The sequence below is a fragment of the Perca flavescens genome, chromosome 3 (genome assembly GCF_004354835.1).
Source record: "Perca flavescens isolate YP-PL-M2 chromosome 3, PFLA_1.0, whole genome shotgun sequence".
Taxonomy (NCBI): domain Eukaryota; kingdom Metazoa; phylum Chordata; class Actinopteri; order Perciformes; family Percidae; genus Perca; species Perca flavescens.
In genome coordinates this window covers 30326253-30340669 of record NC_041333.1, presented here as the reverse complement: position 1 = coordinate 30340669, position 14417 = coordinate 30326253, and the positions used below count along the sequence as shown (strand labels likewise).

The 14417-nt window shown below is 41.0% G+C and overlaps 1 protein-coding gene across 1 annotated transcript; it reads left to right on the top strand.

Moving 5' to 3' along the window:
- The first annotated feature begins 4474 nt into the window (after window positions 1-4474).
- crk (v-crk avian sarcoma virus CT10 oncogene homolog) lies at window positions 4475-14417 on the top strand. Its single transcript, XM_028573699.1, has 3 exons — window positions 4475-5001; window positions 5983-6569; window positions 12998-14417. The coding sequence occupies exons 1-3, from the start codon at window positions 4782-4784 to the stop codon at window positions 13133-13135; spliced, it is 945 nt and encodes a 314-aa protein (XP_028429500.1). The 5' UTR covers window positions 4475-4781; the 3' UTR covers window positions 13136-14417.

The window sequence follows — 14417 nt, the reverse complement described above, 5'->3', positions numbered from 1 at the left end:
AGTTGTGGAACAGATAACTCAGATTGGACAGATAGCCTAGCTAGCTGTCTGGATTTACCTTGCAGAGATCTGAGGAGCAGTTAACCATAGTCCTCATAAATCCACCGGAGTTTAAAATTCCAAAACAAAGAAAGTGCAAGGTAACGGACATCTGGCTGAAAAGAGAGAAATCTTTTTTCGTGGATATAGACTACATACACAGTTAATGAGACAGAAAAAGATTGTCTTGATTTTTCAGCCATTGAAGCCAGGACATCAAATATTGATTGCTGTATAGTGAGTTCAGATTGTGATGTAAATGTTTGCATACCATCAACTAATTGGTCAGTGTGGATCACTGGCTTCACATGAAGTATACAGTCACTGGTTAGACCCGATGCACATGTTCAAACTGACTCACTGCATTTAACTATCAACAATCGATTTAAAAAAGAAATTAAAAAAGAAATTTAAAAAAAAAAAAAAAAAAAAAAAAAAAATATATATATATATATATATATATATATATATATATATATATATATATCAAATTTAAATTTGTGGAAGCGTATAGTTTTTATTCTCAGGTTTACTGTGGTTTGTAATGTGCTAAAGCCATGCACTTGTCTGCTTTTATGTTAAAATCACTGCAAATCGAAGCAAAGATATACCAGAATGAGACTAACACATCAACATGGATGTGGGCTTTTAATTGGAAACCTTTTGTCACTCATTGTCATCCACGTTTGATAGGAAGGATTCAGTGCAGTTTGATCTTAAACTGATTGGAAGCCATTAACCAAACCGATTCTGCATTTTGATCTGATTCCACTAGTGATGGGCAAAAATGAAAAAAATAATTTTTGAACGACTACGTCTGGTATGTACCGAGTCAGACTGTCGAACGTAGGCCTACCAAGTCCTTATGAATCTACCGACTTTTCCCACTCATACTGACCACGCCCTCGCTGTTATCGTAGGGTAGCCTACTGCTCACGGTGCCTGCTACGGTGGTGCAGTCGCTCAAAATATCGTGAAAAAACAATGAATGAACAGGAATAATTGTCTTGATAGAGGACGTCAACAGTGACTCGCGTCGAGACAGCCTGGCAGCTACTCACTGAACAAAGTCAAATAAACCATTCTCTCAAACTGGGACGGGTCCTACTTGCCCCTCAAAAAGAACAGATCGTTGGTCAGTGACATTTCTGTATTAAACAAGCTACCCAGGGATGTACAAAGAATTTCAGCCTTTGGCTGACAATAAAGTTGTATCGTATCGTATCGTAACATCATATTGAGCTTACATAGCCTCCAACCTACATACAAGTGGGATGCTGAATCAATCATTCAAATTAATATTTTATCTTTCTTAAGGTAAACTTATACATGATTAGTAGTAACAGTTTCTTCCAACTTTAAAATCAAGCTGTTTCTCTCGTTCAAAGATCTTGAGAAAGCCACCCACATCTTTATATCCTCTCGCTTGGAATACTCCAATTTCATGTATACTGTATATTATGTCTTTCCTGTCCGGACTGCAATTGGTTCAGAATGCCTCAGCCAGGCTCCTGACACCACGCCTTTACTGTTGCGGCCCCTAGACTGTGACACAGCATTCCCCTCTTTATCAGATCTCTGCCCTCTATTGGCTCTTTTAAGCCCAGGCTCAAAACACACTTTTATTCACTAGCGAATCCTCCTGATGTGGCTGATCTCTGTATTTGTGCCTATAAGCTGTGTGCAATAGCCTACGTGTTTATGTCTTTTTTTGTGATTTTAGCTACCTCCTCTGGTCTGTACAGCACTTTGGTCTATGTGGGTTGTTTTTTAATGGGCTTTATAAGTAAATTTGACTTGACTTATTCTTACCATTACTGGTAATGCAATGTAGAGATGTTTTGTGGGACGGGCAGCACTAGCTGTCAAACATGCATGTACTATAACAGAGTGTAGTAGCCTAAATATAGGGTTCTAGTACAGTTTGTATTTTGCAAAAAGTAGCAAAACTCGAAAGGACAAAAATCAATCTGCCCATAACTAGATTCCACACAAGAATGCATGAACATGGTTTCTTGAAATCTTTTTAAAAGTCGACCATCCTAACAAGAAAAAAAGTGTGTTTGCAGCACGGACTAATGGACTAACTTGCCCGGAAAATGCTTGAATATAGAGATATGTAATTCCGATTATATTTTTCTGTGGTGTTCTCTTCCAGAGTGCTCTGTATGTCTGTTTCACCATTGGCTCTTTGTACAAAGGTCAGGCACAATGACTGAAAACTCTCTCTGCTCGTCACTACGTGCAAAGTAACTACAGTCCTTTCATATGTTAGAGTAAAACGTACCGTTTAACATTGTGTTTACCTTGGACTCATAAGGCAGGATGGGCGAATGCTTTAAGTGACCAGAAGATGTAAAGATGCCATTTATGTATTGCTCAAAGACTGCTGATATATTGTGAAATGTAAAGAAACATGGTAATATGAATCTGAAGGCAGAGTATCTTGAGTCTTTTCTCTCTTCATGAGTCTTTCTTCAATATATATTTCTCAATATACAGTATACCTCTGTATTATTCTGTATACAGTATATTCTTCTGTCACCCTTTACCTAAAGCTTACATGGCTCTTTAATTTTCATGTCACTTTATCAAGGTGATCTATTGCAAAGAATGCTCTGTGCATTCATTTACAGATGAAATTGTAAAGCATATCATTTTCTGTTTTACCATGGATCCCAATAAATTCTAAGATGCAAAAACAAATCCTGCATTTTTACTTTTGTGATTGAATATTGTGACTGCTCAAGATCGGTCATTCACAGCAAACGTTTGGCTCTAGGTGTCAGCTATATCCAGTGTTGCCACCCAGAGAGCGTAACCTAAAACTTAGAACCAAAAAATAAACAAGTATTACTTACAACTTAAAAGTCAATTACAAAGGGTGTTGTAAAGTGATAAGAAAGCATAGTATGCTAACTATGGCATAAAGGTGTGCATTTAACTGAGTTGTCCTGCTGCTTTAATGTTTGGTAATCCTCTCAAAAAGATGCATGAGATCCTGAAAGCCTGTTCTTCTGCTAGCTAGCAGCCATTTCTTCCTGGAGAACCACTGGTAAATCTGCGATTCTTTTTTTTTCTTCTTTTTTTTAACCAGTGGTTGGTTAAATATCCTGCCGAGGTGGCCACAGAGGTGTCAAGTTTATCTTTAAAAGGCAGACTTTTAAATATGTGCTGTATATAATAGCCTACTGGTGACCGCAGTTATATTCTTTAAAAGAAACACTAACATCTAACTATGAGCAAACGACGGTAGAAATGCTAAGCAACAGTACTTGGCAAATAGCCAATCAAATTGCAGTGAAGCAATAGGCAATCAGCCCCACATGGCATCAAATTGATGGCATCCAAAAGGCTTTGGGCGTGTCATGTATTGTTGTTTTCCCACACTCCCTTGACATTGCGAGCACGGGGCTATCCCCACAAAGCATTCTCTCGAGCCAAGCACATTTAAAACTATTTAACCATTGACCTTACGTTGTAGAAGAATGAAAAAAAAAAAAAAAACAGCAACCGAGGAGTTTTTTATGTCATGCAATAATCACAAATTATATTAATTTCTAGGTTACTCAGTAAGCTACCACTAAAACCACTTTTTCGGTTGCAAGCATAGCATTGCCCCACTTGCCCTACTTGCCCCACAAGACCAGTGGCCTCAACATTTGATTGATACAGAATGATGATAGTTTTAGTTCAGCTAAATAGTGCCTTGATTGGTTTCTGTCTCCAACTATAATAAGGCCTAATCATTTTATAGTTTTTAAGTTAATCCTTGATGTATTTAGGGTTATGTTGGTTCTATTGGATATTAGACCACAACATTCAGCCATAACAATATGGATATTGAAATGATTAAGGATTTCTAATAGTATTTGGCTGACATCTAGTGGCCAACCTTACAATTTGCAACCGAGCCGCTATGTACCGGGTTAAATGTGCAAGACATATTTTTGAGAGCCTCTATGCTTGTGGGTGCAAAATTGGAAGTGTATTTTTCCGCAGTGTAAATACAGCACCTTCGTTGTTGTGCCAACTTCAGCGTCGTCCAAAGCTTTAGGTTTGACAGCAACCCACCAACATAAAGGACAGCGCCGTCAAGTTAAACAGCGTTAACATGAACTGGAAGAGCAGTTCACTCCAAAATTAGAGCTTGCAAAATGTGTCACCTTTAAAAAAGAAAATATACACCTAACTATTTAGCAAGCGAAGCCAAGTTTATAATAGAATAATCGCCAAATGGCGTTGTTGTATTCAGACTGTTTCTGATGATTAAAAGTGCGTGTGATTATAGCAATATAATATTGTGCCGCTCTAAATAGTTTTATTTTGATAGTTTTTACTTTCTTAGATTCTGACTAACTTGACACTGGTGCGTCTGGCGCACATAATTACTGCGTCACATCCGGTGAGAGGTGTCTTTTTTTGTTTCCCGTATCCGCCATTTCAGTTTTTGAAGTTAGTTGTCATCGGTCGCTTGATTGTGGCTGAAATTCTGTCGCTTAAACGCATTACATGATTATTAGAGCTTGATTCCGCTCATAAACCGAATAAGAGTCCTTTTTATTTCGTGCTTGTGGTTCTATATCGGCGAATTGATGTCCAGACGGCCAGCTGCGGATGTCGCCTGTTTACTAAACGTGCTCTAGGCGCTAAAGTTTTTGTATGAGTTGAAGGCTCTGCTTGTGGATAACGGGAGGGAGAGAAGGGAAGGCCGGTGAAGCCTCGGCTTTGGAGTGGTTATCATGGCCGGAAATTTTGACGCTGAGGACCGTGGCAGCTGGTACTGGGGTCGGTTAAGCAGGCAGGAGGCTGTGTCTCTGTTGCAGGGGCAGAGGCACGGCGTGTTTCTGGTCCGGGACTCCATCACCAGCCCCGGCGACTACGTGCTCTCGGTGTCGGAGAACTCCAAAGTCTCGCATTACATAATTAACAGCATCAGCAACAACCGACAATCCGGTCCAGGTAAGATAACCTAGTGGTTTGGAGGGCCTCGGTATTATGGAGATGCTGATGTGACCATTCTTGCATGACTTGCACCAAAAAGAGATGCGCAATAGTGCCTTTCCACTCTCTTGTATGGAGAATATAGGCAGGCCAGACACATTAAAACATGTGTCAATGCAATGTTGGGTTGTTACGTTGCAATGGTTTCAGACCTTGCACGAGTACTCAGACAGACAACTCGCTAGATAGTACACAATACATTGGTTCAGTAAATCAGATTGGTGCACGTTTTTGTCACTAAAATACACCTTTTAAAATGAGCCTAATTTATCAGCTGACACTGACCCTGAGAGAGTTGTAAATGTTCAAAAGTCTGTCATAATGCCAGGTTTTAATAGACTTTGACCAGCCGTTGTCCCCTGCCTCTGCTGGGGTTTTCCTGTGTGGGCATTGCAGATTAATATTTGTTGTATATCCTCCTGCTTTTTCAAAACTGCACAGACCTTTCATTGAAAGGAACAAAACAAATATGACCGAGGAAAGATTGAAAAATAAGGAAACAAAAATCCTTCCTGGTCACTCTGGAAAGCACCACTATCATGCTTGGTTACATAAATAGATATGCTTCAGATCTTCCGGATTTGAACATGCAAGAGCAAGTAGTATGTTGAATAAGGAATTATGTTTTTTTTTCTTCCTGGACTATATACCTGACCATTGCACATACTAAATATTCTGAACTTTTGCACACACTCCCTTAACATTGTTGCACATCCTGCACTAAACCATACAACCTTCTTTTCTTATAGTTAGACTTAATTATATTGTACATATTTGTTAAGTTTATCGTTTCTTTTATCATTAATTGTTCCTTTTAATTTCCTTTTTAATATGTTTATGTATGCACCAACCACCTAGGCAAAGTTCTTGTGTTACTTGCTTAGCAATAAATCCTATTCTGATTCTGACTCCTCTTCCAACCTCCCTCATTTTCACCAGTTTTGGCCCATCCAAGGTTTCATATCGGTGACCAGGAGTTCGACGCTCTCCCTGCTTTGCTAGAGTTCTACAAAATCCACTACTTGGACACCACCACCTTAATAGAACCCATTAACAAGTCCAAACACACTTCCTTCATCAGCCTCGGCCCCGGCAGTCCCCCGCCTCGCCTGGAAGATGAGTATGTCCGAGCACTTTTCGATTTTCCCGGCAATGACGAGGAGGATCTCCCATTTAGGAAGGGCGATATTCTCCGAGTTGTGGAGAAGCCAGAGGAGCAGTGGTGGAACGCCCAGAACTCTGAAGGCCGGGCGGGGATGATCCCAGTGCCGTACGTGGAGAAGTACCGACCAGCGTCTCCGAGTTCGATGGCAGGGCCCGGCGTTCCTGGGGGGCCGCTGGGAGGAATGGGAATGCTAGGGAACTCTGACGGCTCTGCAGCACAGTCTGGCCCTCCGCTGCTGGGAGACCCCAGCCAGTACGCCCAGCCCACCCCCCTCCCAAATCTCCAGAATGGACCTGTCTATGCCAGGGCCATACAGAAGAGGGTGCCTAATGCCTATGACAAGACTGCCCTGGCCTTAGAGGTAAATGTGTGTCTGTGTGTGTCTGTGTGTGTCTGTGTGTGTCTGTGTGTGTCTGTGTGTCTGTGTGTGTGTGTGTGTTCTTTCGCTTTCTTTTTCCATTACTACAAAACGTAGTATTTGTTGAGCAGGGTGAATAGAAATCATCAAGGTCAGAAAGTGCACAGCCAGATCTCTATGTAGTTTCTAGATAAGCTGTTCATTTAATATCTCTTCTGCAGCAATCAGTCCAGTGGCATTAAAGAAACCTCTGCATAAAGTCTGCCCAAAATGTTTAGTGGCTCGTTGGCTTCATCTCTTTGGAATACAAAGAAAGATGATTTTAACATAATAAGGTGCCCCAATATGAAAACTGCCATTAAGCTTTGCTCCCTGCTTACGGTGACTGGGCCGTTAAACTGTCCGGAAGCGAGAGCGGGGCTCCCACGGAGCAGGTCGTTGGGGGAAGGAAATAGTTTGTGTTTGGGAACAGGACCATTTCCTCTGGTCTCTGTGAAGCCAGGAGTCAAGCTGAGCCAGGAGTGGGACTCTGAGGCAGACTAGTCGGAGTATGCTCTTGTCTCTCCTGCCCTGCAACGCTAGTAAGATACGAAATACAGATCCATCCTTGGACTCCTCAATTCTGTGCCACATGTCTGCTGCTGGTTGATTTCTTTCTCCAGCTCATTTGTCAGCCAGAAAAAAACGTTTGCTTATTTTAACTTTGCTAAGTTACATATGACCGATGGGTCCTTTTGTATGAGTTGGTTTCTGGCACTCCCACCTGTGGAGGACTTGTCTGGCTTAGACCTATGTGAGGCTGCGTGTTTCCTCCACTCCAGCTGGCTACTAGTGACTCAGCAAGGTGGCACTGGACAGTTAATAATTAGCTCATATTTCCTTGTCTCATTATCTTCAGAAAACCCTCTCTGATTGTGAAGATCACTCCTTATCTGTGGTAAATGAAACTAACTTAAAATCATGTATTAGTTTAATTATATTGTGTATTCTGCCGCGTCTGTCGTCTTAATAACACTGTCAAGTCCATAATGCTGAATCTCTGTGTCAGGTGATTATATGTATTAATGCTGTTACTTGTTTTTGAAGTTTCGAGACACAGAAAACTAGCCTGACGTCGTCATACTTAGATTCTAGTCAGAATATGAACTTACCGACCTCAAATGTTGTGGGCGGGGCTAAGTTTGGCTGGCATCCAGGCTAACAGAAAACATTTCAGCACCATAAAGCTGTGGCAGTGGTTATAGGCTATTATAAAATTGGATATAAAAAGCTCTATTTTCAGTCTTTGTGAAGATTCCAGTCCATGCATGTATTTGATAATGATAAAGGCATTGGAGCTAATAAAACTAGTGCAATTTGAATCAATCCACTTCAATAGCCCAGGAACAAAGTAGGGAGGCTACGAACATTCATTGGTGAGCAATCTGCAGATTATTTTCTTTATTAACAATGAATTGTTTGTTTTATGAAATGTCACTAAAATTAGAAAAAAATATCCATCACACTTTCCTAAAGCCTAAGGTGAAGTCTTTGAACCACAGTTTGTTTCCAACCAACAGTCACAAAGGTATTCAATTTACAATCATAATAACCAGAGAAAGGCATTAAATCCCTACATTTAAGAAGCTGGAACAAGGTTATGTTTGGCATTGTTGCTTTGAAATTGACCTAAACGATTAATCAGTTACCAAGAGACCGAGGCTTATACTGTTCAGTTTTTGTATGAACTGTCTCAAAGAAGTGTTGCTTTAACTGTGTGGTAATTTAGAGGCCATAGCTTGAGGTTGTGCTGTATTGATTTGCATCTTAATGGTGTTTATGGTATTTTGCCCTCTATACTATAGGGAGCCAAAATGGCACCAACACCTTACAGTAAGTTGGCTGGGACTAGTATTCCAATGGCTGTGGTTTGTTACATAATGAAAAAGTCTTCATGCTTTTCACTATGCAGACACATCGGCACCTCTATTTAAAGAATCCTAAATGTAATGCCTAGTAGTCGATCCTAGGGACATTTTGAATGCATCAATACCTGCTGTATAAAGCCTTATCCGTTGCTAATCCTTTGCTCATCCTTTGCTCACTGTGCTTCAGGAACACCTTTTTGTAAAAAACACCAAATTTTGCTTCGTTAAAAAAAAAACTGTTTGCTAACACAGTGTTGCGAATGAGTGACCTACAAAAAGACAAACAAACAGCAGCCAGCAGTTTAAATTAATGATATCCACAAGCTACACGAAAGCATGCAAGCAGAGTCACTTGTGACTTGTGAGTTGAGACTGATGTTTCAAGCAAAGAGGCCAAATATTTTCTGGCTTCAGGTTCTCAAATGTTAAGAGTTGTTGCCCTTTGTCAGATTGCACATTAAATATGTTTGGGTTTTGGACTGTTAGACGGACATCAAAATGAAAACTGTCTGCACGCTCTCTTCTCCAGTACAACATGCTTTATTCAAACGTTTCAGGCTATCTTGCCTTCTTCAGGATGGTCTTTCTGTTTCCAGTTTCCTTATATACAGCCCATTGATCAGTCCCGTGACTTATGAATCACTGTACCTAGGAGGTATACTAAACTACATAATCATCATCTTTTTATACTATCTTATTTTAAGTCCTAGAAGAAAAATATTATATATATATATATATATATATATATATATATATATATATATATATATATATATATATATATATATATATATATATATATATATATACACACACACACACACACACACACACACACACACACACACACACACACACACACACACACACTAGTGTTGGTAGATTATTTCTTTGTGGTAACAATGCTTTTTGGCAATAAATCTTATACTGTTGGAAAGCCTGTTTAGTTCCCTTTTAAAATGGTGCCCCATTTGTACGGAACATGCATTTGTGGGATGAGCAGCAGCACTGTGTATGTGGGTTGCGCCCATGAAAAAATTGCCAAATATTCTCTGCCAATGCCGAACAGCTTATTCTCCCATTGACTCGTTTGGTGGATTGGATGTTTGAAGAAAGAAGACATATTGGCAATTAAACAATTTATTAATTTCACAAACGGGAGCCTCAGTAGCGTGTGGAAGAACCATACACAGCCACAAAAGCCTGGCACCTCCTCCTCATGCTGGTCACACACTGCTGTGGGATGACATCCCATTCTTCAACCAGCATTTGTCGCAAGTCAGCCAATGTGGTTGTGTTGGTCACTCTGGCACGAACAGCACGCCCAAGCTGATCCCACAAGTGTTCAATGGGGTTGAGGTCAGGACTTCCATCCTCTCCACTCCAACATTCTGGAGGTAGTCTCTGATAAACCCCGCCCTGTGGGGGCCAGCGTTGTCATCTTGGAGGATAGAGTTCGGTCCCAGACTGTGGAGATATGGGATTGCCACTGGTTGCAGAATCTCATCTCTATATCTCTCTGCATTGAGATTGCCTTCAATGATGACAAGCCTTGTTTTTCCAGTGAGGGAGATGCCGCCCCACACCATCACACTGACTCCACCAGAAGGTGTAACTCGGTGCAGCAATCAGCATAGCGTTCTCCACGTCTTCTCCACTTTTTAACCCTACGATCCAACTGCCGTAGGCAGACTCTGGACTCAGCACTGAACATAACTTTCCTCCACATGTTCAGGTTCCAGTGCACGTGTTGTATATGTTTGGCAATGGCAGAGAAGATTTGGCGAATTTTTCACACACACACTCAGCTCTGCTGCTCATCCCACAAATGCATGTTCCTTACAAATGGGGCACAATTTGAAAGGGAACTAAACAGGCTTTCCAACTGTATAAGATTTATTGCCAAAAAGCGTTACCACAGAGAAATAATCTACCAAACACAAATTTCCTTACTTTTTTTGCTTAAGTATATACTTAAGCAATCTGTGCACCTGAATGACTACATTTTTTTTATTAAAACCAATACAATGTTCCGAATGCTACTCTTTCATTTTTCCTTTTTTAAAACCTAAAATAGTTATGGATAACCAGAACTTATTTAAAAAAATAAACATGTTCTTCTTCAACAAATGACTAATCTAAAAGACTCTGCAGATTAGTCGACAATGAAAATAAGTGTTGTTGCATACAAAACAATTTGGACTATACTAAATACTAGGGCTGGGCGATATGGACCAAAAGTCATATCCCGATATATTTTGGCTGAATATCGATATACGATATATATCCCGATATTTTTTTCCGCAAAGTGAGAGCAAATGTTCAGTCAAAGCCAAAATCAAATATGACATGTCATAAGTAGTTTCATAGAAACAGTTGCAAAATCAAATAAATAATAAACCGGTTTCTTCACCTGGTTCATGATTAAATGCTCAGCTGTTCAAATAACAATAAAATGTAAACCTAAATACTGTATAACAGGAGTACCTTTTTTGAAATCAAAGCTCCATATTTGTGATTCGTTCCAAAGGTCAATTAAGCTTTTGATATTAATATAATCTACTTTGTTCAAAATGTAATGCCTCATGCCTGTAAGCCTAGGTTTATAGTCCCATTCTTCCACTTGATACTGCTTCCACTTAAGTAAACTAAAAGATGAACTATCGACTACAAAACAAAGAAACTAATTAATGTGTTAATACAAAGAATATTTATTATGATCGGTTCACAGATCTGAGTCCAAACGGAAACTTCACCCTTCTGAACTAAGAGTTTCTGCTTCAAGGTGAAGTTTAAAACAGACTGAAATGTCCAGGCTCATTCCTCCACTATTTATTTCTGTATGTATTTATGCGTTACGTGTCATTTTAACGGGCACTGAGCTCCAGATCCTGCAGCCGCAGACGCTCTCTGCTGCCCGCTGTAGCTTCTCTCCGTCCGCCTGCCGCCCGGCAAACTTAGTGGAACTTTTCCCCGATATCGACATACAGGTCGTCCTGGACTACGTGTAAGATCCTACCGATCACCACTCTGTCTTTGGCTGGTCCGATCTGGATCAGCGGGGACCGGCGCAGCAGCGAGGCAAAGCTGTGTTTTTCCCGGGGGAAGAGACGCTGCGGCCGGCCACGGAGCTCTCCGCCTCCCGCTGCCGCCGGAGCTCAGATTGCTGGTCGAAGGCGGCATACATAATCATAAAACACATTGTCACCTGTTAAATGTTATTCATTGCTGTTTGTTCTTTTCATTTCCTCTATCGAACATAATTAAGCAGTACAAAAGTCCGGCATCTTTAGCGTGTATCTGAATGCTTCGCACCCCTGTTCCAAGATGGCGGCGGTTTTTACGTATGTTTAGAACCTCAAGGCGACATCTGTGTATATATCTATGGGAGCAAGGATCACATTTGAACTATATCGATATATGCGATATGGTCTAATTCCATATCTCATTTAAAAATATATCGATATATTTTTAATATCGATATATCGCCCAGCCCTACTAAATACTAAAAGAAACCACCAAAAGAAATGCAGAACCATTTAGCTGTCGAACATACCTAAATTGCTTATCTAATTTTAAGTGTGCACTGTTCAGCTGCATTAGGTGGAAAAAAAGAATACTAAAACTGCAGCAGCAACAGAAAAAAACCTGGATTGAGTCTATTCGGGGTGCACGATTCAGAAAATGTCACGATTCGATATCGATTTTCAGGCTCAAGAGTTGATTCAAAAACGATTCTCGATTTTTAAAACGAAAACGATTCACGGTATGTAAATGTAGGCTAGTTACTTTTCCCATGTGATTGCAGCAGACCTACAATAAAGCAAAACAAAAAATATATATTTTTTTTTTTAATAAAAAAAACCCTAGAGTCAATGCTGCCAGTTACACATTGATTTAACAAGGAAGATTGTCTTAACTGGTAACGGGTCATCAAACTGATACTATGTGCCCTAGAAGAGTGTCGGAGTGCCCACACCACTTTAACCCCTGACTATTTAATCGTCACCCACATTGACTTGAACTTTGGAACTGTCGGTTAGTCCTTGTTTACTCAGTTTCAGTGACACAAGAACAACCACTGCTCTCCCTGTCCAATTTTAATCATACATGCTTGCACCTGGCAGTAGGGCTGAAACTAATGTGTAGTGTTTTGGGGGTTGGTCTATAGAGTGTCAAAAAATGGTGAAAATGCCTAGCACAAATTCCCAGAATCCAAGATCCAACAGTCCTTAACCAAAGAAGTCAATTTACAGTGATATAAAAGCAGCAAATCCTCATATCTGTGGAACTGGAACCGGGTGGGTAATACATAAATAAATAAATGATCAAAAATGTTAATATTCTGTTGATCCAACAATTTTTTCAGCTGTCTCTGGCAACCATGGAATCGAGAGGATACGGAGTTATCTGTATTTTATTTTCTAATGATCATAATAAATCTTGTCCTTTCATCTGTCACATAATGACTCCTCGCTGCTGAACTCTCTCTCACACCTTTTCGTCTCTCCCCTCCCTCCCCAGGTGGGCGATATGGTGAAGGTGACCAAAATAAACGTGAACGGCCAGTGGGAGGGTGAATGTAAAGGCAAACGTGGCCACTTTCCCTTCACACACGTCAAACTGCTGGACCAGCACAACGCAGAGGATGAGCTCAGCTGAGAGCGGACAGCCAGGCCGCAACCTGGACACTAGTATTAGACCCTTCCTCACCCTCCCTACCTCCCTTCCAACCCATTCCACATGATCCACCTGCTCCCCTCACGTCTGCTCCAGCTTTTAACCAAGTACAGTTTCAGAGAATCACTGAGAACAAAACAAACACGCCGTTGCCGGACCCTTGTAACGCGCACACCCTCCATTTCTACCCCTCTGAATAATCATGCCCACCCTTCTCCACCACCTGCTCTGACTGACTAACTTAAAAAAAGGGTCCTGTGCTCTACAGTCAAACTATAAACTGTGTCTCCTGTTCCATGGATGTGGCAACACCCTTTAGATTCTCCCCTCGTCATGTCCCTGCCGTGCACACGTTATCAACACTCGCTCCTCAGGAGACTCCTCGCCGCAGAGTTCAACCACTTCCTCTTCCTGTGTTGGAGCCAGTTGATAACTGCTCAGTGCTGTCATTTTTTTTTTTTTCCATCCTCTTCTTCATCCGTCGCCATGGTTACAGCGCTGTAGGATCACGGGTGCTGCATTCATGTCAGATGGGAATACAGTAACAACTTGAGGGGTAACAACACAGTTTTCATGTGTTGTCCTGTTTAAAGCTGCATCATTGAATTTCTTTCATGAACTTTGTTAAAAGCGTAGTTTGACATTTTTAGAAATATGCTTATTCATTGTTTTACCTAGAGTTACATGAGGAGATCGATACTACTCTGTGTCTGTACGGTAGATATGAAGCTACCGCCAGCAGCTGATTAGCGTAGCTTGGCATAAAAACTGGAAGCAGGGCGAAACTGCTAGCCTAGCTGTGGGTGAACGTAACAAAATGCGCTTACAAGACCCTCTAAAGTTAAAACTAGTTCAAACATTCTATTTTGTATGTTTAATTCCTAGAAAAACTGAAGTTGAAAAAAAGAGTTCAGTTTTATAGAGATTATGTGCTGGACTATTTCTCTGCTGGGGGTGGCCAGAGAGGAACACCGATAACGCTAACGGAGGTGTAACGTTGCGGATGGCCTCTGTTCTGACACGGGTGCCTGGGTCTGTTTCCCCGACGGTTCAGTAAACTGCCGTTAGCGTCCTTAGCACCTGAGTTAAGTGCTGACCGGGGTTGGATTGCTGTAATGATGGTGGCTGGCTGCTAGCTGGCTGGGGGCTGACTGTGGATGTGTCCACGGGGCCGTTGTAAGCTCTCATCCCGACTGAGACCCTGTTTACACGTACGTACACACACACATACATACATATATAAACTACATATATATATGTACGT

Bases quoted from the DNA above. Each gene is read 5' to 3' on its own strand.
- crk (XM_028573699.1), top strand. From the start codon at position 4,782: ATGGCCGGAAATTTTGACGCTGAGGACCGTGGCAGCTGGTACTGGGGT. The intron at 5,002-5,982 runs GTAAGATAACCT...CATTTTCACCAG, and splicing joins CAACCGACAATCCGGTCCAG to TTTTGGCCCATCCAAGGTTT. The intron at 6,570-12,997 runs GTAAATGTGTGT...CTCCCTCCCCAG, and splicing joins AGACTGCCCTGGCCTTAGAG to GTGGGCGATATGGTGAAGGT.